This window comes from Theobroma cacao, chromosome 7 (genome assembly GCF_053813885.1).
Source record: "Theobroma cacao isolate CCN51 chromosome 7, ASM5381388v1, whole genome shotgun sequence".
Classification (NCBI taxonomy): domain Eukaryota; kingdom Viridiplantae; phylum Streptophyta; class Magnoliopsida; order Malvales; family Malvaceae; genus Theobroma; species Theobroma cacao.
Genome location: NC_142645.1, coordinates 4209484 through 4236225, shown reverse-complemented (window position 1 = coordinate 4236225; position 26742 = coordinate 4209484). Strand labels below are relative to the sequence as shown.

Here is a 26742-nt window from a genome sequence, read left to right as displayed (position 1 = left end):
CATATATTATCCTAAGCCTTAAATAATTTAGTGTTTCCTTTAGTATTAACGATCTATTTATTTCGTTATTGTTACTTTATTGCTTTTAATAATTACGAAAAATTTATAATAGAGGGTTGTGAGACTATTGGTCCAAGATTGATATATTCCTTCACACACATGACACATATTGTATTCATGCATAAACCTTCTAACCGGGCTATATCCATTGTTAGGAAGGAGTTTAGTAGCTACACTTTTGTGAGGTGATAACCTCCGCACGGACTAGTGAAGACTTCCACTCATATTGAACCTAGTCCATTTAAAGCTTGTAATGGGTAAGGACTAGGGCACCTTATTAGTCTGCATGAACAACAGTGAGGAACGATTTTGGAACCTTTAGCTCCGTTTTTAACCCAAACTCAGCATATAAAATACCGTGAGCAGCTTAATCCCTTTGATTAGGTACACGTGAAGGAATTTCTTTTACTCCCTCTATTTTAAATTTTCACCATGAAATAATAAAGTATCGTGGAGTAGACAACATCTGATGACGTTATAGATACCCGTGATACTAATAATTATTTTTCGTCTCTTTTAAATCAGAACTACTTTTGAATTCTTTCTTTACCTTGTTGACTTAAGTTTATTTTGGTTGTCATTTTCATTTTTACATGCATGCATTTGCATACATCATAATTGCATATAAGAGAAATATTGGCTGCACAACACCTATTAACCAAAGAGATCTCGATTATAGCCATGGCATCATCTTTAGCGGGTTCACTCAACAAATACAGAAATGATTATGAGATAAATATACAAATGAGGCAAGTTCAGCAAGATGAAGGGGATTGTTTGGCCCAAGGCCATGTCTTGACTTTCTCAGAGAGAGTTCACCTCGACCTCAAGTAGAATGACTTTGCAGAGATGATAGGTATCCGAGAGTAGTGGAGACGCGTCAACCGAGACAGTTTTCATAGTAAGTATGGGCATATTGCATGATTTCTTTATGTACCTGTGGATGATCAAATGCTTAAGGTTATCATTCAGTTTTGGGATCCTTCATATCATTGCTTCGTGTTCAATGAAGTGGACATGACACCAACCATAGAAGAATATTCCTCACTACTCCATATAGAGCCGATGCAACCAGATAAAATATGTTAGAGAGCACAGAAGACCATACATCGGAGAAAGTTGGCCAAGTTGTTAAATATGGCCACTAAAGAGGTGGCATAGATCATCATTTGAAAAAGAAAGGAAACATTGAATGCCTTTCGTAGAGCTTCCTGAATGGCTACATTAAGAAACATATGGAAGATGAGTAAGGTCTTCTAGCCTTGGCAATGGTGATATACGGGGTTAGTGGTTTTCTCGAAAGTTCTAGGTCATGTTGAAGTATCAGTTATAGATTTCTTTGACTAGGTGATAAAGAACATCAACCCAGCTCCCTCAATTTTAGCGAAAACTTTCAGATTGTTAAATTACAGTCAATGCAAAGGTGAATGACATTTTATCAGGTGTGCTTAGCTTTTCACTATATGGATCAAAAGCCACTTTGAGTGCAAGGTGAGTAAATTTCAAAAACCCTTTTTGTCTACAAGTTGCCCGGTCTTTGAATTCTGTGAGAGTGAATAGCCAATTTGCAAGAGAAAAGAAGAATGGATTGCTAGGCTTAGAAAGTTGATAAGTGCCGAGGTGACTTGGAGAGTTCCTTGGATGCTTAGAATGCAAGTGATGTATAAGTGCGGAGATCAGCCATAAATACCACTGATGGGACCTTCAGGGGTAATTAGTTGCGCCCTGATAATGGCATGAAGGCAATTTGGGTCTGAACAATTTATGCCCATAACCCATCAGCATAATTAGTTAAAATTCGCAGATGGGGAGTCAGGAACTTTAAAGAAAATCCAAGAAATTGCACAAGATTAGAAAAAGACAAGTAAAGTAGATCAAGGAAGATTCACTAATGAGGTTATCACCGGGATATCTAGCATGGCATGCTCAGAAGGTTAAGGATGTTGTATATCCTCCAAAAAATGCATCAAAATTCCTAGTGAAACTAGAACCACAAGATGTCCTCCAAGAAAATGAATTGGCTAGAAAGAAACTCGAGAAAGAAATGGCGAAAATGAAACGAAGATAAAAAGATGAGTTGGATGAGGAGAAGAAAAAAACAACAAGAAAAGTGCGAAGGGCCTTAGAAAAACGGGATGAATGGAAAAATAAGTTCGAGGGATCAAATTGAACAACTTCTTCCTTGATGGCCATAATTCAAGAGATATAAAACATTAATGGAACTTTGCAAAACAAAGTACAATGGTAAGAACAAACCATACGAGGGCTAAGGAATGATTGCAACTTAATGGAGACCGCCATGGAAGGTTATAAGGGACAATATGAAGCTATTAGGCAAGAATATTTTCTAATAAGCGAAAGAGGTGACTTGTGTGAACAAAATCTTCAAAGGAAGGAAGTTAAAATGGAGTGGATAATGATACAGATGAGGGAAGTAGCTTTCAAGGAAAGAGAAATGGTAGACAAAACAAAAGAGCTTAGGCGAGAGATCCTTCCGAAAGACGAGTTAAGTGAGCGATTGATTAATCATCTTAGGGTGGCACGAGACCAGTATGATAAAGTTAGTTTTTCTTTTTGAAAGCAATGATGTAAATGTTTGAACATAGATGTAATCAGATATTCAGTTTTATAGATATAGATTTCTTATCGAAATTGTTGTTGGATGGCCAATATTTTTCTTAGTTTTCTTTTTAGTATTTTTCACTTGCATTACAATCACATGATTCATTTAACAAAGGCATGAAAAAATATATGTATTTGTTAGCATTTATTTAATCAAATAAAATTCTAACTTATGAAAATGATTGTAAAGAACAAAATTCCATAGAACCGAATCCTTCATAGAAACAATACAAAAGCCCGCTTAAAGGTCATAAGGGATTAACACTTAGAAACGATGGACAAAATCAAAAAGAATCAAGAGGAAATCATGGGTCAGTTAGCTAGGATTTTGGAACTAATGTCAACTGATAAAGGAAACAGAGTGATGGGGAGTTCTAGTACACCAAAAGAGATACAATCTTCGGAGGCCAATGTAGAGCCCACATATCCATCAAGATTTACCCCCCACTAGTGAGAAATGCTTTAGTCCCTATGCCGTAAGTGGGCCCATATCCACTTTTCAGAGTGTCTTTGCCTATGAGACTACCTTCGACCTATGTTCAACCAAGGTCAATTGGAGGAACAAGTCCTTCAGATCCTATTTCCGTGCCTAATTTGGATGATTCAAAAGAACAAGAAAAACTTAAGTGTGGTTCCGTTGAATTAAAGGATAACCATGATACCCATTAGAAGTACTACCTGTTAGAGGAATGGTTGTGCATGGTAGAAAAGATGGGTATGTACTGTTCTATGGACGTAATAAAACTTTGTCTTGTACAAGATGTGGTCATCCTTCCAAAATTCAAAATTTCGAATTTTAAAAAGTATGATGGTACCAAATGCCCAGTCACACATATCATTATGTATTGCAGGAGGATGGTTGTGTATGCACTTGATGACAAGCTTTTGATCCATTGCTTTCAAGACAGTCTCACAGGTGCTGTAGCAAAATGGTACGTTCAATTAGACCGTAATCGAATTCACACATGGAAAGACCTTGCTCGGGCATTTGTGGCCCAATATAAGCATGTTATATATATGGCTTTAGATCGTTTCTCTTTACAAAATATGGAGAAGAAACCCACAAAAAGCTTCAAAGAGTATGCTCAAAGGTGGAGGAATATAGCTTTTCAAGTTCAACAGCCTTTGACCGAGAAAGAGACCACCATGATGTTTGTTAATACTTTGAGAGCAACTTACTATGAGCGGTTGGTCGGTAGTGCCACAACGAACTTTATTAATATGGTGATTTCGAGGGAAATGATCGAGAGTGTTATCAAGCAAGGTAAAATGGAAGGAAGTGAGACAACAAGCATGAAGAAAAGGAATACTTTCAATAAGAAAGAAGGAGAAACTCGGGCCATCTCTTTAGGACAACCACAATATGGGATCTACAACCTTTACCAACCATATCAACCATACCCTTATTACCCAACAGTGAAGAATAATTATCAAAGTCTATACTTGTACCCACCAATGCCAAATGCCTTACCTAACCCTTATCCATATGCTCTTATCCAACGGCACCCTACCCTGCAAATATTTGCCCTTCTGCTCCCACACCTGTCTCAGTTTCAACCACACAACTCGTAACATTTTCTAATAATACAGCCGGTTAATCAAGAGGATGACGAAATAGGCAAGAGAAGGTGTAGTTCAACCTAATTCCAATATCATATGCTGAACTTTTCACACAACTGGTTTCAAATCATTTGGTGACGCCTTTATACATAGAGCCATTAAAACCTTTATTCCCAAAATGGTATGATACTACTGCTCATTGTGATTATCACTATGGAGTTGAAGGTCATTCGATCGAGAACTGTATAGCCTTCAAACATAAGGTGCAAGGCCTGATTAAGGCAGGGTTCTTAAATTTTGAGAAAAAGCTAGAATAGGGTGTTAATAACAACCCATTGCCAAACCATGCTGGAGTTGGAGTGAGTGTGACAGAAGGGGATACGTACATTAAAAGGAATGTTTAGGAGGTGGAAACTCCTATGGAAAGAGTGCTTGAAGTTTTGATAAAAACCAACATGTTTGAAATTTGGCCACACTGTTCCTACATGAATGATTCGAAAAATACCCAAGGTCTGTATTGCTTATATCACAAAGGGTGTGTGGGGCATTTAATTCAAGATTGTAACTCGTTCCGAGAAGAGGTACAAAGAATGATGGATGAATCAAGGATTGAATTTTATGTAAAAGCTCCGGAGCCAACAGTGAATGTGATAGTGGAAGATTTATCATAGAATTCAACTCACCTAGTGAAGCTAAGGCCTTTAACCATTTTCTATGAAGAAAAGGAAAAGCCTATCTAAAACAAAATGCTTGCAAAAATCACCTTTAAAGTCCCTAAACCTCCATCATTGAACAATTGAGATTACTAGCATTATCTGTAATGATCCTTTATTGGAGACCATAGCGGCATATTTTCTCTTTTTAGATGAATTTATATACCACTTTCTGAGTCACATTGGCATAAGACACTACCTCCACCCAGTTGGTGAAGTAATTGATTACTACCAGAATGAATCGATGCCTTTTTGATGCTTTCAGAGTTATTAACCTGATCACATCCATGCCGTACATTGAGAAAGGCCATGATGATATCAAAACATGCAATGAAGTTACATGAGTGTGGATCTTGTCTACATATATCTGGCATTTATGACATTTTTGATCAAAGGTTATGCAATTCGATTCCAACGTATCATATCATCCACATATACTTCGACTTCCTTATGCATCATGTCGTGGAAAAGAGTCACCATGGCCTGTTGATAAATTGCTCCGACATTTTTCAAATCAAATGGCATTGTCTTATAACAAAAGGTTCCCCACATAGTTATAAAAGTAGTTTTTCCTGGTCCTTCGGTGCCATCATAAAATACATAGTTATGTAAGTTTATATAGATATAAAATGGGAATGAAACATTTCTTCATATTTAAAACCTGTATGTTGCAATTATAACTCTAAGGGACAACTTTGTCATCTTTGTAAGGGAAAAAACTATGAATTTTATAACTATGTAAGTTTTTAGGATGTTTTAAACATGATAGAGGATCAAGTATTAAAAAACTATGAAGGCTTGACAAGAAAGGGGTGAGATTGTGATTCGAGATGTTCAGATAAAGACAAGGAAGTTGACACAAGTGCTTGCTTTGAGATAAAATTTCAAACCACTGTTAGTGTCTGTCTGAACAATGAAGCGATTAATCTAATTTACACAAGGAAAAATTCACAATCATACATCATGCAAATCAAATAATAATTGCATCAATATAAAAGAATAAAAAATAAGAGATATTACCAACTTCGTACTTAGAATATATTTGATTTTCCCCTCCTAGTGAATCATAGTAAATTCACCACCATGCCAATTGTTGGAATTCTTGACCAATTTGAATTATCACTTATTCTTCAAAGATCTTTCAATCTCAAATCTAGAGTAGATTAGGTATGGAATACTTTTCAAGATGGTAACTAGATAGTTTTCTCTCAATATTTTCTATGACAGTTTGCATGAGGCTGGTAGAAAGTTGCTAATGTGAGCAAGAAGAAAAAAAATTAGAGAGAGAGATGGAGTTTGGCTATCTTCGTGGTCCGGATTTTGGTCAAAATCATATATTTATAACGTGATTTTCAGTCTCATAAAAATAAGAGAGACATTTCTCTCTTAAAATTTGTTTTAATTTAATTAATTAAAATTAAATTAATATATTCTACTTACAATTATAATTAAATAATAATTTATTTATTTAATTATAATTACTAGTTCGTGTCAAATTATGATTATTCTATTTTATTATTATCCATCTTTAATTAAAAAATTAATAATAAAATAAAAAATCCTAATCACATAGAGTAATATAATTATCTCATAATTATAATTAATTATAAATAAAGAATTAAAAATTTTAATTTTTATATTTATAATTAAATATCTTCCATTATTATTTTTATTTATAAGTCAATAATTATGTTAATAAATATTTTTGAAAATTATCCCATTGTTAGTGAGATATTGTTGAAATTCATTTGATAAACACTTACCACTGCAATCTAATCGAAGTAGTTTCGATGGCTTGTCTAGTTGTTTTTTAACTTTGGCTTTGAATTCTTGGAAATTTTCAAAAGATTTACATTTTTTTGTGCATTAAATATGTAGAATCATATCTTGAGTAATCATCAATAAAGGTTATGAACCTTTTGTCCTTTTGTCTTGATATGTATCTGCTCAGATACAATACATGTTGGACTTGGTTTTGTTCATAATATTTAATCCCAACTGATAGCAAAAGAATCTTCAGAAAACCCAATAGTGGTAATCAACAGTTAAAAAACAAAATTAAAAAAAAAAATAAGTGTTTTGTAAGAAAAGATAAAAGTATATATTAGCTAATAGCTAATTTACATAGTTGCCAAATAAATGCTGAAATATATAGTAATACATATTGCAACAGGAAATTGTCCTCAACTAAAAGTTACTGCTAAATCTCTATCTTCCTTCCTGCACAGTTAAGGTTATTGCATTGTTTGAAGCAGATTCTACTGTTTTTGATTTTGCATCCCCATCATTGGGTCTCCTTTCTATGAAGAAACCAGGTTGTTTAGGTTCAGGCAATATGTCTTTCTCATTTACCAGCATGGATACAACACATGACATTTCAGGCCTATCCTCTGGGAACTTTTGAACACATAGTAAACTCAACTGAATACATCTTAGCACCTGAGATGGAACACATGAATTCTCCAGACATGAATCTATTAGCTCTAAGGCCCTGTCTGTCTTCCATAGCAACCATGCCTGGTTCAATTGCATAACATTTATTTAGTTATTGACAAGAAGTGCAGGACATAAGATAGTAAGACATTATTGTTAGTCAGTCAACTTACATGTCCTAGAAGGTTATGGTGGTGATCTGGATGAGTAAAACCCCTGTTCTTCTTGCCACTCAATATCTCTAACATAAGCACTCCAAAGGAGAAAACATCAGATTTGACTGAAAATTCTCCATCAACTGCATACTCTGGAGACATATAGCCACTGCTTGAAGTATCAGTCATATCAGTTATATGATTTCTTAATAAGACAATTGGACCAATGTTGAACCATGTGCAACTTACTATGTCCCAGCAACTCTGTTTGTTTTTACTTGAACTTCATCTCCTCCAAATGTTCTTGCTAAGCCAAAATCTGAAATAACGGCATTTAAGTTGTGGTCTAGCAAAACATTGCTAGTCTTCAAATCCCTGTGAATTATTTGAAGTCTAGAGTCCTGATGAAGGTAGAGAAGTCCCCGTGCAATGCCCATGATGATGTCAAAGCGTTTTGTCCATGGCAATAACGCACTTCTCTTTGGATCTGCAAACCATTGCTACCCTTATAAATCTCATGATTTGTCAGTAGTAGCATCAATAGTACTTGACAATCTCTTTTCCCTTAAAAGTTAGATAAATGGTATTATCTGTAAGCTGGTCTGCAAAGACACATAAAGGAACATAAACAAGATGAATCCAATGATAAACGGACAAGAAAAACAGACCAAAAATAAAATAATCCAAGCTATTGTTTGGCATAAACTCATAAACCAGTATCCTTTCTTCCCCTTGAATGCAGTAGCCTAAAAGCCTGACAAGATTCCTGTGTTGAAGTTTGGCAATCAAAACTACTTCATTCTTGAATTCTTCTAGACCTTGTTTTGAATTCTTTGACAACCTTTTCACTGCAATATCTTGTCCAGCACATAGACTTCCCTGCATACGTCATTAAATCACAGACACATCATGTTTTTCTTTATAGTACTTTATTACTTTTTGACAATTAAAAGAAAACCATGGATCATATTACCTTATAAACAGAGCCAAAGCCACCTGCTCCAACCAATTTTTCTGGAGAGAAGCCATCAGTAGCTGCAGTGAGAGTTTCCAGGTCAAAAAAAGGTAACTCTATATCTTCCTTCTTGCATTCCATTCCTATGAACCAAGAGAGTTGGCCTTTATATAACAATGATATTGAGGCTTGCTAGAAATTATTAAGGATCGTTCAAAGAAATTAGAGGATGATGAGTATGCTATTACCTCTTTTGTTTTTTCTCTTCTTCCGTATAATGCACCAGAGTACCAAGCATACAATCAAGATTCCAGCAATGACTGATACTACTATGATCACTGACAATCTCTTTCTCGCATGTGAATCACTGAACCGTTCTAGAACATTCGATAATATGATAAAATTTGATCATTTTGTTGAACAGTTTCTTGTTTTTCAAATACATAAATCAGAGCTTTGCTTTCCACTTTTTTAATTCTATCACAACCCAATGCAACAGTAAGTCATGAACACCGTACAATATTTCATAAAGATAAAACTAAATAACCTTCTTGCATGTACCTTTATCCTTGCAATCTGTGACTCCAGTAACTAATATAAGAAAAATGTCATAAAGCTGCACTTACCAATTTCAGAAGCGTGCAGCCGTATGTAGATATCTTGGCCTCTATTCTCTTCAGTGAAACCTTTAATGTCAACTAGATTCCCGAACCACATCAAACAGCCATGTCCTTTGCCAGTAATGTTTGAATTAGCATAAGCTGTGCAAGAACAGTTCTTCAAGCACTCTTTCTCGCAGTCTTTTGTGCTCATAGTCTTATTCAGCCAGAACTCCAACGAGTCAGGCGATTTAACCCTTGAAATTTTTAAAAATCCATATCCGTTCTGGCAGATCAGTGGCATTCGCCTTCTGCATCCACTGGACCAGTTAAGCAGTTCCCATTCCGCTGGTTTTGTAGGTGTAAACCCCCTGAAACACTCACAAGTTGGTTCTTTCTGAACTGTGCAGATGCTATTGGCTCCACAGCGCCCATAACTGTCACAAACATCATTTGGTTCTGTGTAGATTATGGCCCATTCTCTGGTTACATTATTGAACACATAGTAGTGAAGTAGACCAGAATTATCAAGGCTTATCATCCTATCAACCGAATGGGCTTCAGGTTGATACATATACTCCAATTCATCGTTGTTGAATACTAACTTGAGGGTAAAATATGGATCAGAGAATGGAAGGAGTCCACTGAACCGAAGTCCATTCCAGTACCCAGTTCGGAACATTCTGACTGATCCCATACCTACAACCAGTTGAGGTAACTCAGGATTTTCAATTCTACAAGTATAGTCCCCTAGAGACGGATCATCCAGGCTTTTCCACGACGTCAAACCTTTGTTGAAGTCATCGTTGATCCTCATGCCGGGTAACCAGGCATTGGATGGATAGTCAAAGCTTTGCCATAGGTAACTTTCAGAAGAATCAGAGCTCGCCATGGCATTGTCTTTAACAACAAAGTTTCCAGAATCTAAGAGCTGTGCGATAGGACTTTCTGCCACTTTGGTTGTATTTGAAGACCAAACAACACTCTTTGTTTGGTTGGAAAGAACTAGTCCAACTTTGGTAACAGTTAGAAAACCATGTGAACCAGTTATCGGGTTGTTTCTGTTTGCAACCCAACTTACCGTCTCTGGGGTTTGCTTGTACCATATCCCCAAGTATCTGTTCTTGGAATTGCCAGGAGAAAAGAAGCCTAGCTCAAAGCTTTGGCCTGAGGAGACTAAAGTCTCACCATCACTCATAGACTGTGTTTCAAGTAAGGTATCCAAAGCAATGGAAAAACGAAAGATTTCTGAAAGAGAAATCAAGGCACAAAAGAAGTGGAAGAATTGATGAGCCTCCATTATAATTTCCAGAGGGAAGAAGTTAGCAAATGATCAGATTCTTGGGAATAATGCAACCCAATGTTTGATTGTGAAGTGGTTTTACCATAAGCAAAAAATTAATTAATATCCAAGTTCATAAAGAAATTGCCATAGGGCTTTTATGATTAAACAAATATATAACTTTCATTTTCTGTCATGACTTACTAGTCCACCAAAAATAAAAAAATCTGAAAAAAAGATTCTTTATAAGTAAACTCACACAAACCAAAGCGACTCTTAAGTCCAACTAGTCATGGAGGAGGATTTTATTATAAATTTTTTTTTAAAAATTTCTAATATTAGAGTGTAAATATGTAATTTTTAACGCGAACAAAGATTTATATTTGAGATAATTTTACTGAAAAGTTATGAGCTCATGGATTGAGATAACTCTTTGATTTCGTGAACTACCATTTATTTGAAATAAAATTTCTTTTCTTCATGGGATTAGCATTGAAAATGTTTGCAGTAATTAAATAATATTTGGTTAAAGTTTTGCATGATTAGACTATGTTCAAGCCCTGAAACAAAACATCAACAGTCAAATTTATAGAGAGCAGGAAAGTCTGACCACAAGAAGCTGCTAAATTGCTTTGACTTCCATATTGTTGTTACTCTTATAACTCTTCTTACAAGTCATCCAAAACGCAAAGTTTTCAATTGGATTGTCCTGATTACCTTCCTAAAGCCACACATTCAGATTAACTTGTATCATTCATCTGGTTTACGTGGTAGAGAATTTATCTGATTGAATGGCCTCATTTTACTTGCTTACTAAGTTTTGGACTTTCATAATATAATACTCCATTGAAATGGCAGCATATGAAACAAAAGAACTTACTCTTGTATTCTTAAACCGAGACATGATACGATTATATTACTTTGACGTAATACGAAGTCATCTATCTATCCTTTGGACAAAAAAATCCCTCAATCAAAGTCACATCAACAATTTTACGAGTCATATTCGTATAAATAAATGATTACAATCCAATCCCAAATCTTCAAGAGATAGAAATTAAATAAAATAGAAATTTAATTATCGATTGCATATAATAAGAGTCTGAATGTATAAATAAACTATTACAACCTATTTAAAGTCTCAAGGATAATAAATTAAATCAAATAGAAACTTAAATATTGATTACGTAATAATTGAGATTTCAAAATTTATGGAATTGAGTTTGGAAAGGTTAGTTTATGAAATTCACTAGCTTGGTAGGAGCATCCATGTTGTGGTAGTGAGATTTTGATCTTGTTGAGTTGGATTTAATTGTGATTATGATATGTGATCTTGATATCAAATATTTGAATGGTTGAGATTGTAATAATAATCCATATTATACTAGACCTTTTGAGAGGATCATGTGATTTAACTTTAAAAAGTTACTAAACTAGAGTTACTTGGGCTTGGGTCTTTACATTGATAATTGATGGTTTCTTTGACCTAAATGCTAAAATATAATCAATAAGTTGTGCAACAAGATATAATATATATTTTTTAAATTACTGCTAAATTTCTATCTTCCTCCCACCATTGTGATAGTCACTACATTTACAGTATCCGATTCTTCCTTTCTTGTTGGTGTGTTTGCTTTGGAATTTGTATCTGTGAAGAATCCTGGCTCTTTGGGATGAGGCAACATTGCTTCTTCATTTGCCAACATAAAATTTACAGATGACATTTTTGGCCTGTCTTTGGGAAAATTTTGAACACATAATAATCCCACTTGAATACATCTAAGAACTTGAGATTCAACAATAGAATCCTCCAAACAGGCATCTACCAGCTCCATGGCCCTGCCTTCATTCCACAGCAACCATGCCTAGAAAAATAGTCATGAGATAAGCTGCAATGAAAGGGAACAAAAAGGCTACAAAATCATTCGGTATACTTACATGGGCGGATAGGCTATGGTGGTGATCAGGATGATGGAAACTTCTATTCTTTTGGCCGCTTATTATCTCTAGCAGAAGTACACCGAAGCTGAAAACATCAGACTTGGCTGAAAATTTACCATTAACTGCATACTCTGGAGACATATATCCACTGCATGGAAATATCAGGGGTAAGCCCTTTGGAATGCTAATAGGCTATGATCACAAATGATTGAACTTACAATGTTCCAATAACTCTCTTGGTTTCTGATACTTTGTCATCCCCTTCAAAAGTTCTTGCCAAGCCAAAGTCTGAAATTTTGGGGTTCATATCACTATCTAGCAGAATATTGCTAGCTTTGAGATCTCTGTGAATAATTTGGAGCTTAGAGTCTTGGTGCAGATACAGAAGTCCTCTCACAATCTGCATAATAATGTCAAAGCGCTTCTGCCATGCCAATAATACTCTCCTGTCATGATCTGCACGCCATTTCCATGACTTCATATTAGGGCTTTCCAACGCTATTTGAGCTTATTGTACTTGAGATTGAGTAATCAAAGATTATGTAATGATAGGATGCATGAAAGGTGAAGAAATCAAACCGAAGATAAAATAATCCAAGCTTTTGTTGGGCATATATTCATAGATTAAAACCCTTTCTTCTCCCTGTATGCAGCTGCCATAGAGCCCGACCAGATTTCTGTGCTGAAGTTTGGCAATTAAAACTACTTCATTTCTAAACTCTTCAGCACCTTGTCCTGAATTCTTTGACAGCCTCTTTACAGCAATTTCTTTTCCTGTTGGAAGGATGCCCTGCAAGTTGCTTATACAGAATTTACAGCTTATAACTCTTGGATTTTAAGATGCAAAAAGTCGCTGAAACTTTTCTGCTCATTGGATGGCAAGAAGTAATGAGTCTTACCTTGTAAACAGGACCAAATCCCCCAATTCCTATTAAATTTTCCTGGGAGAAACTATTGGTAGCAGTAGCAATGGAAACCAAATCAAACAAAGGCACTTCTACATTCTCCTTGCAGCTCTCTTGGCCTATTCTGACACTTTAGCCTCTAAGAATAAACGTATTTGAAAATTAGTGATGATGATTCGGTAATGTAGTGTGCATTTTTCTTACCTCCTTTCCATGTTTTCTTCGTAATGTACGAGAACAGAGCGGCCAAGATATTCATGCCAGGAATGACTGAAAGCAGTTTGGTGGTCTTTGTTCTTTTCTTGTCATTTAAAGCATAGCCAGATACTGAAACTGACAAATGTCCAAGAAAATCATCTGTCTTTCTTGTTGAAATTTTGAATAAAACAAAATCATAAAACAAAAGAGCAAAGTCAAACACATATGCTTACCTCTTTTCCATTTTTTCCTTAGGACAAAGCAGGACACCAAGCCCAACACAATCATTCCAGAAATGATTGAAGCTACTATGATGATCTTTACTCGTTTCTTTTCTTTTGAAGCACCAACTGATCCCGAAAGAGATAACATCAAGTCAAGCCAATAATTTTCTTAAAGTAAATGAACCTTTTCAATTTTTTTTCAACAATTCTAATGGGTAACATAGGAACCTTTGCTAAAGCATTCTTTAGGCCTAACACCTTTATTAAAGAAATTTGTTTCCTTTATACAGAGTAACAAGTCAGGGTTTATTTTAGTTTCCACCATTAACTGTGGCAGGGCAATAGTCTGATGTAAATTTTCCAATGTGATGTGCTTTAGGGGTTTATCAAGCTGATTCAAACTTATTTGTTTCTACAATAAGGCAAATGATTAGAGTTCATGTTGCAGACACAAGTTTATTATCAGGACCAAGGCTGTTTGCAGATGAAATTATGCAACAAAACAATGTGAAAACAAATTTCAAAAAAAATAAAAATAAAAACAATGATGAACATTATAGTTCTCATAATTTACTTACCTAGTTCTGAAGATGGTACTCTTACATAGATATCTGGTCCCCTGCCTTTTCCTGATCGGTCTTCCATATCAATCAGGTCACCATACCACATCAAGCAGCCCTTCTCACGTCCATCTAAGGTTGCGCTTGCATAAGCACTACAAGAGCAGTTTTGCAAGCACTCCACCTCACATTCCTTAAGATTCATAATCTCATTGAACTTGAAATCTATCAAGTCAGGCAATTTCATCCAAACAAGTCTTAGAAACCCTTCTCCTTTTTGACAATCTGATGGCCGCTTTTTTACACACCTTGTAGACCAACTATGATTACTTGCATCTAGTCCTTCTGAGTCAGGTCTGAACCCTTTCAGGCACTCACAAATTGGTGTCTTGTTGATGCTGCAAATTCCATTTGCACCACATTGGCCATATCTGCCGCATTGGTCATATGGTGCTGAGTAGACAATCCCCCATTCAGTGTGCCTCTCATTCCATATAAGACGCTGGATGGAACCTGAGTGGTTTAAAGTTAATCGCGTAATAATCGGATTATTGTAAGGCTGATACTTATAGTAGATCTCATCCTCACGATGCTCCACAGTTGATAAAGAGACCAAGTTAGGAGACACTGGAGTACCACCAAAGTTAGATCCATCCCACGGTCCACTGCGGTACACTTTTGCTGATATCATATAAGTAACTATAGAAGGCAATCCTTGAATGCTAAGTCTGGTAGTAAAGTTTCCGGGAGAAGGATCATCAGCACTTCTCCAAGATGTTAAAAACCATTCTTTTCCAGTTTTTAAGTTCTTTCCAAGCCTCATGTCTGGCAGCAATGTGTCTGACGGGTAATCAAAGCTCTGCCACAGATAGCTTTCATCATGTTGCATGGTTTTGTTGTCTCTAACAACAAAGTTTCCAGAATCTAGAAGTTGTGCCACTGGCACTTCTGCTTTTCTAGAGACATTTGAAGACCAAACAGTGCTGTTTGTTCCGTCAAGCAGTACAAGGTTTCCATCATTATTGACTGTTAAAACTCCATGTGCACCAGCAATTGACCTGTTCCTATTTGCAACCCACACAACTGCCTTTGGAATATTTTTGTACCATATCCCAAGGAACCTGAACGTTGAGTTTCCAGGAGAGAAGAATCCCAATTCAAAGCGTTGGGATGAAGAAACCAACCTCTCACCATCACTGACAGATTGTGCCAGACTTATCATGTCAGCTGCAAATGAATACTCCATGATTGATAAAACCATCAAAATGGGAAAGAAGATGCTTGCCAGAGATCTCGTCATTTAACTAGTAAGATGAAACGGTAGCCAATTGCTGCCTTCTATAGGTATTTTCAGTATTGAACACAGAAGTAGAACAGGCCTGCCAAGGTTGACTTGCAAGGATTTGAAATAGAGTGGAAGGTCATTTTATCCCACTTGATCATTTGAATATACGTATGAAAAGAAAACTAAAAATAAAAAACATTAAATGTCAAAATTTGTATTTGACAAAACTGTATATAATAGGATTTCAATAAAAGGAAAATCTCATAGTAATCATGAGAGATCGACCTACCAAACAAGCTTTTCCTGCTACTTAAGAAAACAAAAAAACAGAGAAGCAAGAAATTAATGAGTACTATTTTGCAAACAAAGTCCATCTTCATCCATATATTTGGTTCTGGGTTAATCAAAAAGAGTTTACTAGTTGTCCACCAATCCAGATAAGTTTTTATCCCAATTCTATGCAATGATTTTGAACAACGAATTTAATGAAAACAAAGAAAGATAATAAACTAGTGCCAGGGTGCCTCTTCGGTGAAAGGGGTCTTAGAGAAAGACCTAATTTGCATCATACTTTCCATTTCCATCCTACCAATGCAGAAAAGGGGTAAATTAATTTGGCAAAATTAGCACCATTATTTACAGGTTCATCACAATTTAATAGTTTTAGCATGTTTTAAATTCAATCTTTCTTTTCACCATTATTTACAGGTTCATCACAATTTAATAGTTTTAGCATGTTTTAAATTCAATCTTTCTTTTCAACGGTTTGTACATACAAAATAATTCCAATAGTTTTAGCATGTTTTAAATTCAATCTTTCTTTTCAATGGTTTGTACATACAAAAAATAATTCCAAAATGAAAGGAAGCTTCTTTGTGTAGTAGTCTGCCTAATCGAATAGTCAAATTATAACGATTCAAGTCAAACCAGTGGCTCAGTAGCTTTTTTGAGCCTAAACTACAGTTTAAGTTCAAGTTACTAGTAATGATGGGATTGGATTGTTTATAGATCTTAACAATCGCATTCACATCAGATGTGGAATGTTGAGTATCACAATTCCACCCACTCAAATCCTTAATGTCTTCATCAAGGCCACACATCACATCCATAAGATTAAGATCTCACATTGCACATCCACAAGATCAAGATCTCACCAGAGTAATGTGAAAGCTCACATTGGACAGGAGTAGGCTCTGATACTATTTATAACGATCTAAGTCCAATTATTACCCAGCAGCTTTTTTGAGTGTAAACCACATGACCCTCAAAAACTTAAATTTTGTTAATAGTGGTGGACTTGGATTGTTACATAGATCTTAACAATCACATTTACATCAAATGTGAAATGTTGAGTATCACGTAAATGCCAATGAAAAAGCATTAAAATATTTCTTTCTTTTTTCTCTTCGAAGAAGCAGCAAAACAATGTCATTTTTATAATTGTTTCTGCAATGGTCCATGATATATGCCATAGTTGACCTCAAACTCCTGAAAATTTCGGTGTATCACGCGTGTTCATAGTTTCCATTGTGACCACATACTGATGACAATGAAGTATTATTGAAATCTGGTGCTTTATTTTGCAGCAACAGAGGTGATGAATCTCGATAAGTTCAAATAGAAGAAGACTTTAGCTGCTGTTTTATTTCTTTACCTTTGTCGTTTGGTGTCTTTAGACTGTTTGACTTTTCTTTCACTTTGTCCATTTGTTGTGATTATTTACTTTTCCCACATGCCGGAGTTATCATATTAGCTGCAAATGAGAACTCCATATTGATTAATCATCAAAATGGAAAAGAAAATGCTTGCCAGAGATCTCTTCATTTAACTATTAAAATGAAACGGTAGCCCACTGCTGCCTTCTATAGGTATTTTCAGCATTGAACACATAAGAATAACAGAGCTGCCAAGGTTGACTTGCAAGAACTAGAAATAGAGTGGAAGGTCATTTTATCCCACTTGCCCATGTGAATCTACTTGTCAAAGGAAAACTAAAAGTAAAAAAATTACTTGTTAAATTTTATATTTGACAGAACTGAATAGAATAAAATTTCAAAAAGGAGAAAATCTCATAGAACTCATGAAAGACTGACCTCCCAATTAAGAACATAAAAAAAAGAACAAAAGAATCAATAAATTAATGATGCAAACAAAGTCCATCTTCATCCATATTTGGTTCTGGGTTAATCAAAGAGATTTTATCTCAGTTCTAAGTAATGATTTTGAACAACGAATTTAATGAAAAGAAGGAAAGATGATAAACAGTAAGTGTCAGGGTGCCTACTTAGGTAAAAGGGGGTCTTAGAGAAAGACCTAATTTGCATCATACTTACCACTTTCAGCCTACCAATGTAGAAAAAAAGGTAAATTAATTTGACAAAATTAGCACCATCATTTACACCTTCATCCCTATTCTCTTCATCACAATTTAATATTTTTAGAATTTTTTTTAAATTTGATCTTTCTTTTTCCATGGTTTATACAAACGAAATAATTCCAAGATGAAAGGAAGCTTCGTTGTGTAGCAGTCTGCTTAAGGCAATACCTATAATGACAGACCTGATCGAATCATCAAATGTCAATGAAAAGATATTAAAATGTCTTCCTTTTTTGTTTGTGTTCAAAGTAGCAGCAAAACAATGTCATTTTCATAATTGTTTCTGCAATGGTCCGTGATATATGACATGGTTGACCTTAAACTAAAAAAACTTCGGTCTCTCACGCCTGCTCATAGTTTCCATTGTCAAGACGACAGTGTAATACCCTAAAAAATATCCTACTTAATTAATTATATAAAAAGTTATAATCTATATTAAACAAATAAATATAATATAAATTCAATTTTTTATAATTGCAGTTATAATTTTAAGTTTATTAATAAAAAGAGAATAAAATAAGGATCTTTAAGTAAATAAAAAAGTTTAATTAATGTCAGTTTTAATTATCATGTTTAAGTTAATGAGATTAAAGTCAGTTTATATTACTTAATAACAACTCACTAAATCACGTTTAAAAAAAAATAGTAGAGATCAGTTTATTTCATCATAACTAAACGATAGACAGTCAGAAGTGCTTAAACATCAGGGAAGAAGCAAGACAAAGAAAAGGAAAAAGTATTCAAGAGATTACTGATTAAGGTATGTTTGGGGTTGTATTTTCATAATTTAGGCACAAATGTTTTAAATTATTCATATTTTCTTTACTTTTATTTAAACTTGGTATTCTTCCTATGACTTTCTGGTGGCATGATGGGCACCAATGGAAAGGTTTTGAAAAGTTCTTTTCGATGATTTTTGTAACATCTCGTTTGGCTTTATAGTTTGGAAGATACGAATTTTTAAATTTAATTAGGAACCTGATTTTCAATAGTTTTAACAACCCAACTTTGAGTCGCCGGAACTCTATATTCCGGTAACATTTTTGATCATTTCTTTGAGCGCTTTTGTAGTATGAAATGAGATGTTTAAGTTGGCATCAATGGCTCGATTAGAAGCTTCCTGTGTTAAAAGAATTAAAGCTTCAAAATAGGCTTGTTGATAGTGGAAACTCAAAAATCTAGGTATTTTTGTGATGATTTCTAGAATTTTGGTTTTCGAAACTTGAGAATTTTGTATTCTTTTTAATCAAAACAAATTCTGGTGTTGTAGTATGATATGAATACTTCAAATTGATGTTGATTTTATTATTGAAAATAATTCGGGTTAAGAGTTATAAGTGATCAAACTAAGCCAAATGGTCATAAAAATCTGAAATTTCAGAATTTATAAAAATTTATTTTTAAATATTTTAAAAATTATTCTTGACTTATATTCAACCTATTTTGCTAGAAACTTCAGAAAATTAAGCAATTTAAATTTTAGTGAATTTTTGTATAATAAATATTTATTTGATAAATTATTTTCAAATTAAAATATTTTAAAAAATTTTATTAAAAATATTCAATTTAAATTTTGATTTGTATTTAAAGCAGATTCACCCAAGCTCATATTTGTTAACTTTAAAATTATTATAGTTTTGATTATGACAAAATGATCAAATTTGCTTGAACATTATTTGAGTAGTCTTTGACAATTTGTTGAAATGATTTAACTCCAATACATTTGTTTCTACATAGACACAAGCTTGACTCTTGAAGTTGTTGAACTATATCTATAAGCTTGTATGATTTTAGTATATGAGTGTTTATGATTCTTATTCATTAAAGTCTGATTTAAAGATTAAAAGAAAATCTAGATGCATTCATTAAGGGGGAGTTTTGAATATCTTGTTTAGTGATGAAAAAGAAAAAAAAAGAGAATGAAGACTAAATCAAATAGAGTTAAATAGGTATTCATGTTTAATTTATGTGTGTGATACTTAGTTTTGCCTTTGTTGAATATTATGTAAAGAAAAGTAGATGCATTGACTAAGGGGAAACACCTCATTATGCATAAAGATTTGAAGCATTCATGTTGAATATAGACATTACATTCTTAATTTAGGAGTGTTTCGTGATTATAAAAAATAAGAGAGAGAGAATGTTGACTTTATATGTTTTTTATAATAACAAAATATTCTCATTTATTGATGTCTAATTTTATTGTTTAAGTGTGCAGAAGAAAGCTTAAATTCATTAATAAATTTGGTATTTGTAAGCAAGTCAAGATACTTGTTCAGTTACAAGATGGGTTAATTGGTTAAACAAGCAAAGAAGAAAGAGCTACAATTGAGTCACAAAATAGAAGCCTCTTAGCCAGATGATGATGAGAGTTAGTTAGCTAAAATTTAAAAATGAAGTTGGTTGGTTCAAGAGTAGATTGCAAAACAGAGAAGACTTAGTCGACCAAGAAGTAAGTTAGTCGACTAAGAGTCTATTGCTAAAAATCTGGACTTCAAGACAGAAACAACTTAATCGACTAAGAGCTCATTGCCAAAAACTGAGATTAGAAGACAGAGACAACTTAGTCAACTAAGAATGCAGTTAGTCGACTAAGATCATTCTGTCAGAAAATTTGAATTGAGCACTAGAAGACAGATTAACGGCCAAAACTGCCACCAAACTATTTCCAACGATCAAAAACTACCTAACACCTTTAAGAGCTGATTTTTCAAGTATTTAAAAGGCTCTCAATGGCTAGAAATGAAATCAAGGCTTCCAAATCCAACAAGAGCTCAAAAACCAACAAATACTCTCTGCTCATTTACTGCACTCAACTCCTATCTTTGTAATTATGATCTGCACTTCACTTTGTACCACTTAGATCAATCTTGTGATCATAGGTACACTCTTATCACTTTTCTCCTTGTATTCTTAGAGTGAATGGGTCACTCTAAGGGATTGATTCAAGCTATGATTGCTTGATTGAGTATAGGTTCTAACTTAGTCATGAAAAGTTAGGTGTTAGGTTTTAGTTAATCCCGGTGAAAACTATTGTGAAAGGTTTTGGCTAAACCTGGTAAAAGCCATTGTAAAAGTTTGGTGAAAGCTTGTGAATTTCACCATTCTTAGTAGATTGAAAAATCCTTGGTTGAACAATCAAGGTAGTAGATGTAAGTCTTGGACCGAACCACTATAAATATTTGTGTATTGTTTTCTTTGTTTTAGTTTATCTTTCATTTTTAAATTTCTCTTTTATCTTGCTTTTGTCCCCAATTTAAAGGTAACCTTTGTAAAGAGCCAAAAAGTGTTATTCACCCTCTTTCTAACACATTTATTGGGACCAACATATTGTTACTGATTTTGTACTATAATCTATGAGTTTCTAAATTCTGAATGTTTTATGTTTATTAAATGAATTAAATTGATTTTTGGTTAACGAAAGAGGTGTTACACCTTAAATGCCCTAAAATGACCAGCAGAAAGTTAAAATTCCTTTTGATAAGATTGCAATGTTGGTTTCTAATTCCGAGTACTTTGAATTAAGAGGCCTCAAGAGGTTTTTTATTTTTTATCCTTTGAGTTTGGTTTAGAGAATCAGGTAAGTGACTGATATCTCTTCGATGTTTTCACATCCTAAAAAAATTAGCCTCAATGTGAATTTGTGCATGATATATGATATTTTGTCCTATAATTTATTAAAATCGGGTTGAGCATGCAAAATGTATATGTATATGAGTTTCTATGTTAAATTTAGAATGTGGCTTATGCAAAGCGTGATTTCTGATTTTGAAATTTATATATGACTTTGTGTAATGTACGCATATATGATTTCGCTAATATAAACATAAATATTTAGTCTGAAACGAATATGCTTTTGAGGTGTATGAGATATGTTTGAGAAATTTGATATACTATTTTATAAAATTTGGGTAATCTAAAAATATATATTTTTGTTTTGTCTCCTAGTATGGCTATGCTTTGACCCTGCCAATGAGGGTTAAATGTTGGCCATGTCGACATGTATTTTGTGATTGGAGATTGATCTCCCAATCGTACCATCGGTTACAAAATAGTGGTATTTGTGATATCTGTTTAGTATAGCCAATTGTTGCTTTTGATATACTTCTGACCCATGCCACAGAGGTTAATTGTGGTTCTATTTTTTACCTATGTCACAGGAGTTAAATGTGGTTGTAGCATGTTACAGGACACCATTAAAATTTAAATATCTATGAAATATATTTGTTTTGTTATCTGAAAGTAGATATTTTGAAATATATGACTTTGAATGAGATTATCCAAAATTTTGTTTTGATACTTATATATGTATTAATAATTTCAGCCTAAATGTTTTTTAGCATGCTTAATCCGGCTAAAGAGATGTCAGTTACTTGCTGAGTAGTTGTACTCATTCTTATAATCCTTATCATTTTTATAGATTTCAACACATATTCATATGTGGGGATTAGACTTGTTCGATGAGAGCTTTGGTTAGCAAGATTTGTACATGTGTTTTGATATTTATAAGTTTTGATGTAAGTATTCGGTTTTAAATTTGTTAAGATATGATAACTAGATGAGAAATTTGTACACGTTAGAGCATTATATATATATTGTATTATTTAGAGATTTGACATTCAGTAAAATCTAAAAATTTAAAGAGATTTTGTAGTTATTACATTTAGTTTAGTAAGATATTGTTTTACATGCTTATGGGATTTATCTCATGAGTATGTGGCATCTGTTAGGTCTCAAAACCTTGGGTTTGGGGCATGACAGATAGGATGATGAAAGTGAAGTATTTCAAAAACTTGATTAGTTATCAACTTGATGCCTTTATATTGTAAGTGTATGCCCTAGAACCAATTGGTTAGGCAAGGGATACATATTGAAAAATGCGTGAAACTTCAAAAGTTTTGTGATACCTCACATATCGTGTTAGATCTGAATGTGATTGTTCAACTTGAATAATAATCTAAATCCATTATTACTAGTAATTTGAGCTTGAACTTTTGCGAGTCAGCTTGAAGAGTTGCTAGGTCAACACTAGTATATTACAAGTTGAGGTTGGGAGACAGATTTTAAGCTTAATCCCTAGTGTTTTGCTTTTTTGGGAAAAATAAAAGCCCTACTACATTGATCAGATAACAAAAAAATATATCAAAAGCTATTGATTAGGTAGAAATGTTATGAATTTTATGAATATTTGGCACTGTTAAAATCGTTCCTGAACTGATATCAAGTTCTATCATTTCCTTGTATATGCTTGAGCTAGGTTCAACCTAACAGCAACCGATAATTATGCAATAACATATGTATTTGGTGTATCTTCATCCAGGTAAAAACAAACTCTCTAGGCCAAATTGCTAAGTGTTTCTTTTCTTCTAACAACTTCTATTTTCTTAATTAGAGATTAGGGGAAAAGAAGGATTCAGAATGCTGGGGAAACTATAATTGCCTTGCTCAAATTTTTTCAATAGAACACATTAAAATCCTTCATTTCTTTTTTGTTTTTGGGACATTAAAATTTTTCATTCCAAAAAGAGGCATATAGTTTTGTTTGAATGGAGTAGTTGCAGCTAGAAAAAAACTTGAACTAGGCAGTCTCCCATGATTTTTATAAGAAATTTATACCTCTATTTTGATTGACTTGACCATTTTGCACTTCCCTTTACTTGTTAGATTTTTCCTTCTTAAGCTAGCATCTTGAACTTGAAGTTCGCTATTAAAAAGAAAATCTTGAATTGAAGTTTCAGTCTTGTCATCTTGTAATTTTTGCTTCACAATCAGAGGCAGTCACATCAATTTCAACCTATTATTGCAATCCTATCAATTCAAGGGTTTGGCATTTGTTGCAGGTTTTTCTGACCAATATGGTTTTTCTTCTTTCTTTTGAAAAAAAATGGCAAGTAAAGATTATACAACAAATGTGATAAAACACAAAATCGAAAACATAATGAAATGACTTGAAAGCATGTATCAATGTTATGGTACACAAACTTTTATTTGTCCTTACTGATATTGTGTAAAAAAGTTACGGGTGATAAACCTCAAGGATATAATGAAATATAGTGATTGACTGTGTTTTATATTGATGAAATCAATCTATTGACAAGCCACAGATGTATGGCAAGATTATCAAACTTTTTATAAAATTTTCTATAACAAAATGATAAGAAATCTGAAAAATATTAAGAAAAAAGTGAGAAATTTTTGTTTGTTATTTTTTGTGTGTCATTTAGTGATAGATCTATTCTCAACAAACACAATTATCTATTTCCAACAATTATAATTATTGTTTTTTCAATAAATATGACTGTATGTTTTCAACTGACTTAATTATTGATGTGAGATTGTGTCTCAGGCATATTGTTGAAAATGTCCAATAAAGTAGACATTCTGCCCCAAATGTCTAAACAACGTTAATATTTTTTTTTATTTTTAATTAAGAGAATAGGGATTCGAACTCTGCTCTTTAGACGAGGGATCATGCACCAATTAAAGGATCATACACCAACTAATGAGTCAAATATTCAAGTATAAAACGATGTTAATGTTAAATAGTAAATAGTTTTTTTGAAAAGTGATTTTTATTGATGCACTGAAGCATGAACGCCAAAATGAGTCTTAAACTGATTTGGAAGAAAACTGCTCACAACATAAAGACAGCTTTGGGTGGAAAAGAGTTATTACATCCAAACTGCTTGACAAGAATAAGTAGTATCCAAAGTGCCTTTAAACAAAAACTAGGCAATCAGGAAAGACAAACACCAATGAAGAGCACATGAACAGACCATTTCTTTCTCTTAGGTCGGCCGACAGCTTCTTACACCGGTCGACCACCCTTCTCCACCTTGTGCTCTCCTAGAGAGCACCAGAACGATGCTCCTAGGGAGCACCAGATCCGGTGCTCCCTTGGAAGCCTCGATCGTTGGGGCTCTTAGGGGAGCAACAGATCTGGTGTTCCCTTGGGAAGCCCAATCGTCGATAGCGGGTGGTCAAAAATTTTCTTTTGAAAAAATTAAAAATTATAATTTATTTAATGATAATTTTTAAAATTAATAAAGAAAAAAATTGTTTTAAAAATATTGTTATGTCATCAAACTAATTGAAATATTGACAGTAAGTAACGACAGGATTTATGTGTCCAATGAAAATTTTTTTTAACAAAGTGTTCATTATGAAAATTGATAGACTTCTATGTAATTTTGATAAATACTTAAAGATGTCTGAGTATTTTACTTATAAAATTATAAGATGGTGGCATGTTGACTTGATATTTTGAAACATGTGACATTTTATTCAACCATTTTATACACATTATCTGTTTGACTAACAATGTTATTTTCTCGTGTAAATTGATGGATAAAAGAAAATCTAAATATCTAATTGTAAATTTAAAAACAGTAAGAATTGAAAATTTAATTATAATTTGAATACTAAATGCATAATTAACTCAACTCAAAAAATCAGTTTGGTTTTTCAATATTCAAATAATATAGTGTTATAGGTCCATTAATTTGTTTGTCATAACCTGATTTGCATCTTCAATACTTCAAATCCAAATTTTTAAAAGACGGATTGATGCATAGGCCACCGCCTGGCAGTTCTAAAGGTCAAAATGTTGCCACATCTACCTGGAAAATACGAGGCAATGCTGAAGATTATACTACAAAATAAGAACCTGCAAACAACAAAGTTGGTTGGAAGAGCAGCTGCATTGCTGAAGAAAAAGTGGAGAAAATGAGTCAATATACAGGGCATTAAAATATGAAAATGAGTCGGGTCAGCAGGATTTTAAAGCTTATTGGGTTACAAACTTTAAGCCTATAATGTTGTTGGGCAGCCTTTAAAGTATGTCCAACAAGATTACAAGAATATGTTCATGATTGAACCAAAAGATTAAACAGTTGCTATATAAATTACATGGTACAAGATGATCCTTTGGATCTGCTATTATAACCACTATACTCTATTGGTCTATGCAAGTTCATTTATAAAATGATTTCAGTTCTCTTTTTTGATATGATTTGAATGACAAGGTGGTTGATACATGCTTCAAGGATTCAATTGTTGAGTCCCAAAGTAATAAGATGCGTAGAGGTGGGCTTATTATGTCTTTAGAATTTTCCTGAAGATAGACTAACATTGTCAATCTGTAAATTTTATGTTGACAAAGAAAGGAATTTTGCCTCGTTCCCAGGTTTCTTCACAGGAAAAAGTTCCAGGACAGAAATAGCTTCATGGGAGGAAGAGTTACCTAAAGTAAATGTAGCTACTATACCAATGCTGGGAGGCAGATAGAAATTCCTTAAATAGTTCACTTCTGTTTTCATTTTTTTTCTTTCATAATTCAGTAATTTACTTGGAGAGTTGATATGTTAGTGAAAGTTAAGCTTGACCAATTAAGCTTACTAGGTATTACTACCAATCCTGCAGATTTTATGAGCAGGCTAGAAGCTAATCTGTAAATTTTCTTTTTGTCTCTGAATCAATTAATAAAAATATGGCTAATTAAGAACAGCCCTTGAGATTTAGCTTCTTTCCTGAACTTGTCTTTCTTTCTAACTTCACCCAAGCTTCATGTATAACAAAAGCAATGATAATCAATTAAAAGTTCATAATTCCTGTTACTGCCTTATAATAGTTCAGGCTTTGGAAATTCTGAACAGGCGTGGAAGACCGGTATAAGTGAGTGCGTTGAGCTACTTTATAAGTAGTGTTGAGTTTCAGTGGATTGTGACTTGAACTTATAATCTCTTAAAATATAGCTTTATATTGATTAAATTTAGGATACTTTGGAGACTTAAATATAAAAGACCATAATTATGTTCTGGAAAAATCTCGGATGTTGGATATACTCTATTGTTGCATTAACCTTTTATGCATAT

At 33.7% G+C, this 26742-nt stretch overlaps 2 protein-coding genes across 2 annotated transcripts; both read right to left on the bottom strand.

Moving 5' to 3' along the window:
• Positions 1-7047: 7047 nt before the first annotated feature.
• LOC18593790 (G-type lectin S-receptor-like serine/threonine-protein kinase At4g27290) lies at positions 7048-10435 on the bottom strand. The gene is made up of 7 exons (XM_088808528.1): positions 9125-10435; positions 8747-8875; positions 8517-8641; positions 8212-8422; positions 7793-8030; positions 7562-7712; positions 7048-7472 (listed from the first exon to the last, which is right to left on the bottom strand). Exons 1-7 carry the CDS (start codon positions 10395-10397, stop codon positions 7164-7166), a joined length of 2436 nt encoding a protein of 811 aa, XP_088664654.1. The 5' UTR covers positions 10398-10435; the 3' UTR covers positions 7048-7163.
• A 1406-nt stretch (positions 10436-11841) lies between these two features.
• Positions 11842-15589, bottom strand: LOC18593789 (G-type lectin S-receptor-like serine/threonine-protein kinase At4g27290). The gene is made up of 8 exons (XM_018124217.2): positions 14226-15589; positions 13657-13773; positions 13430-13558; positions 13220-13344; positions 12900-13110; positions 12539-12776; positions 12318-12468; positions 11842-12244 (listed from the first exon to the last, which is right to left on the bottom strand). Exons 1-8 carry the CDS (start codon positions 15505-15507, stop codon positions 11939-11941), a joined length of 2559 nt encoding a protein of 852 aa, XP_017979706.2. The 5' UTR covers positions 15508-15589; the 3' UTR covers positions 11842-11938.
• Positions 15590-26742: the final 11153 nt, after the last annotated feature.

Coding starts and splice junctions, on each gene's coding strand:
- LOC18593789 (XM_018124217.2), bottom strand. CDS start 15,507: ATGACGAGATCTCTGGCAAGCATCTTCTTTCCCATTTTGATGGTTTTA. Junction 12,777..12,899: donor CTTGGATTATTTTATCTTCG/GTTTGATTTCTT, acceptor AATGGCGTGCAG/ATCATGACAGGAGAGTATTA. Junction 12,245..12,317: donor ACCATAGCCTATCCGCCCAT/GTAAGTATACCG, acceptor CTATTTTTCTAG/GCATGGTTGCTGTGGAATGA.
- LOC18593790 (XM_088808528.1), bottom strand. CDS start 10,397: ATGGAGGCTCATCAATTCTTCCACTTCTTTTGTGCCTTGATTTCTCTT. Junction 8,423..8,516: donor GCTTTGGCTCTGTTTATAAG/GTAATATGATCC, acceptor TGACGTATGCAG/GGAAGTCTATGTGCTGGACA. Junction 8,031..8,211: donor CTTGGATTATTTTATTTTTG/GTCTGTTTTTCT, acceptor AATGGTTTGCAG/ATCCAAAGAGAAGTGCGTTA.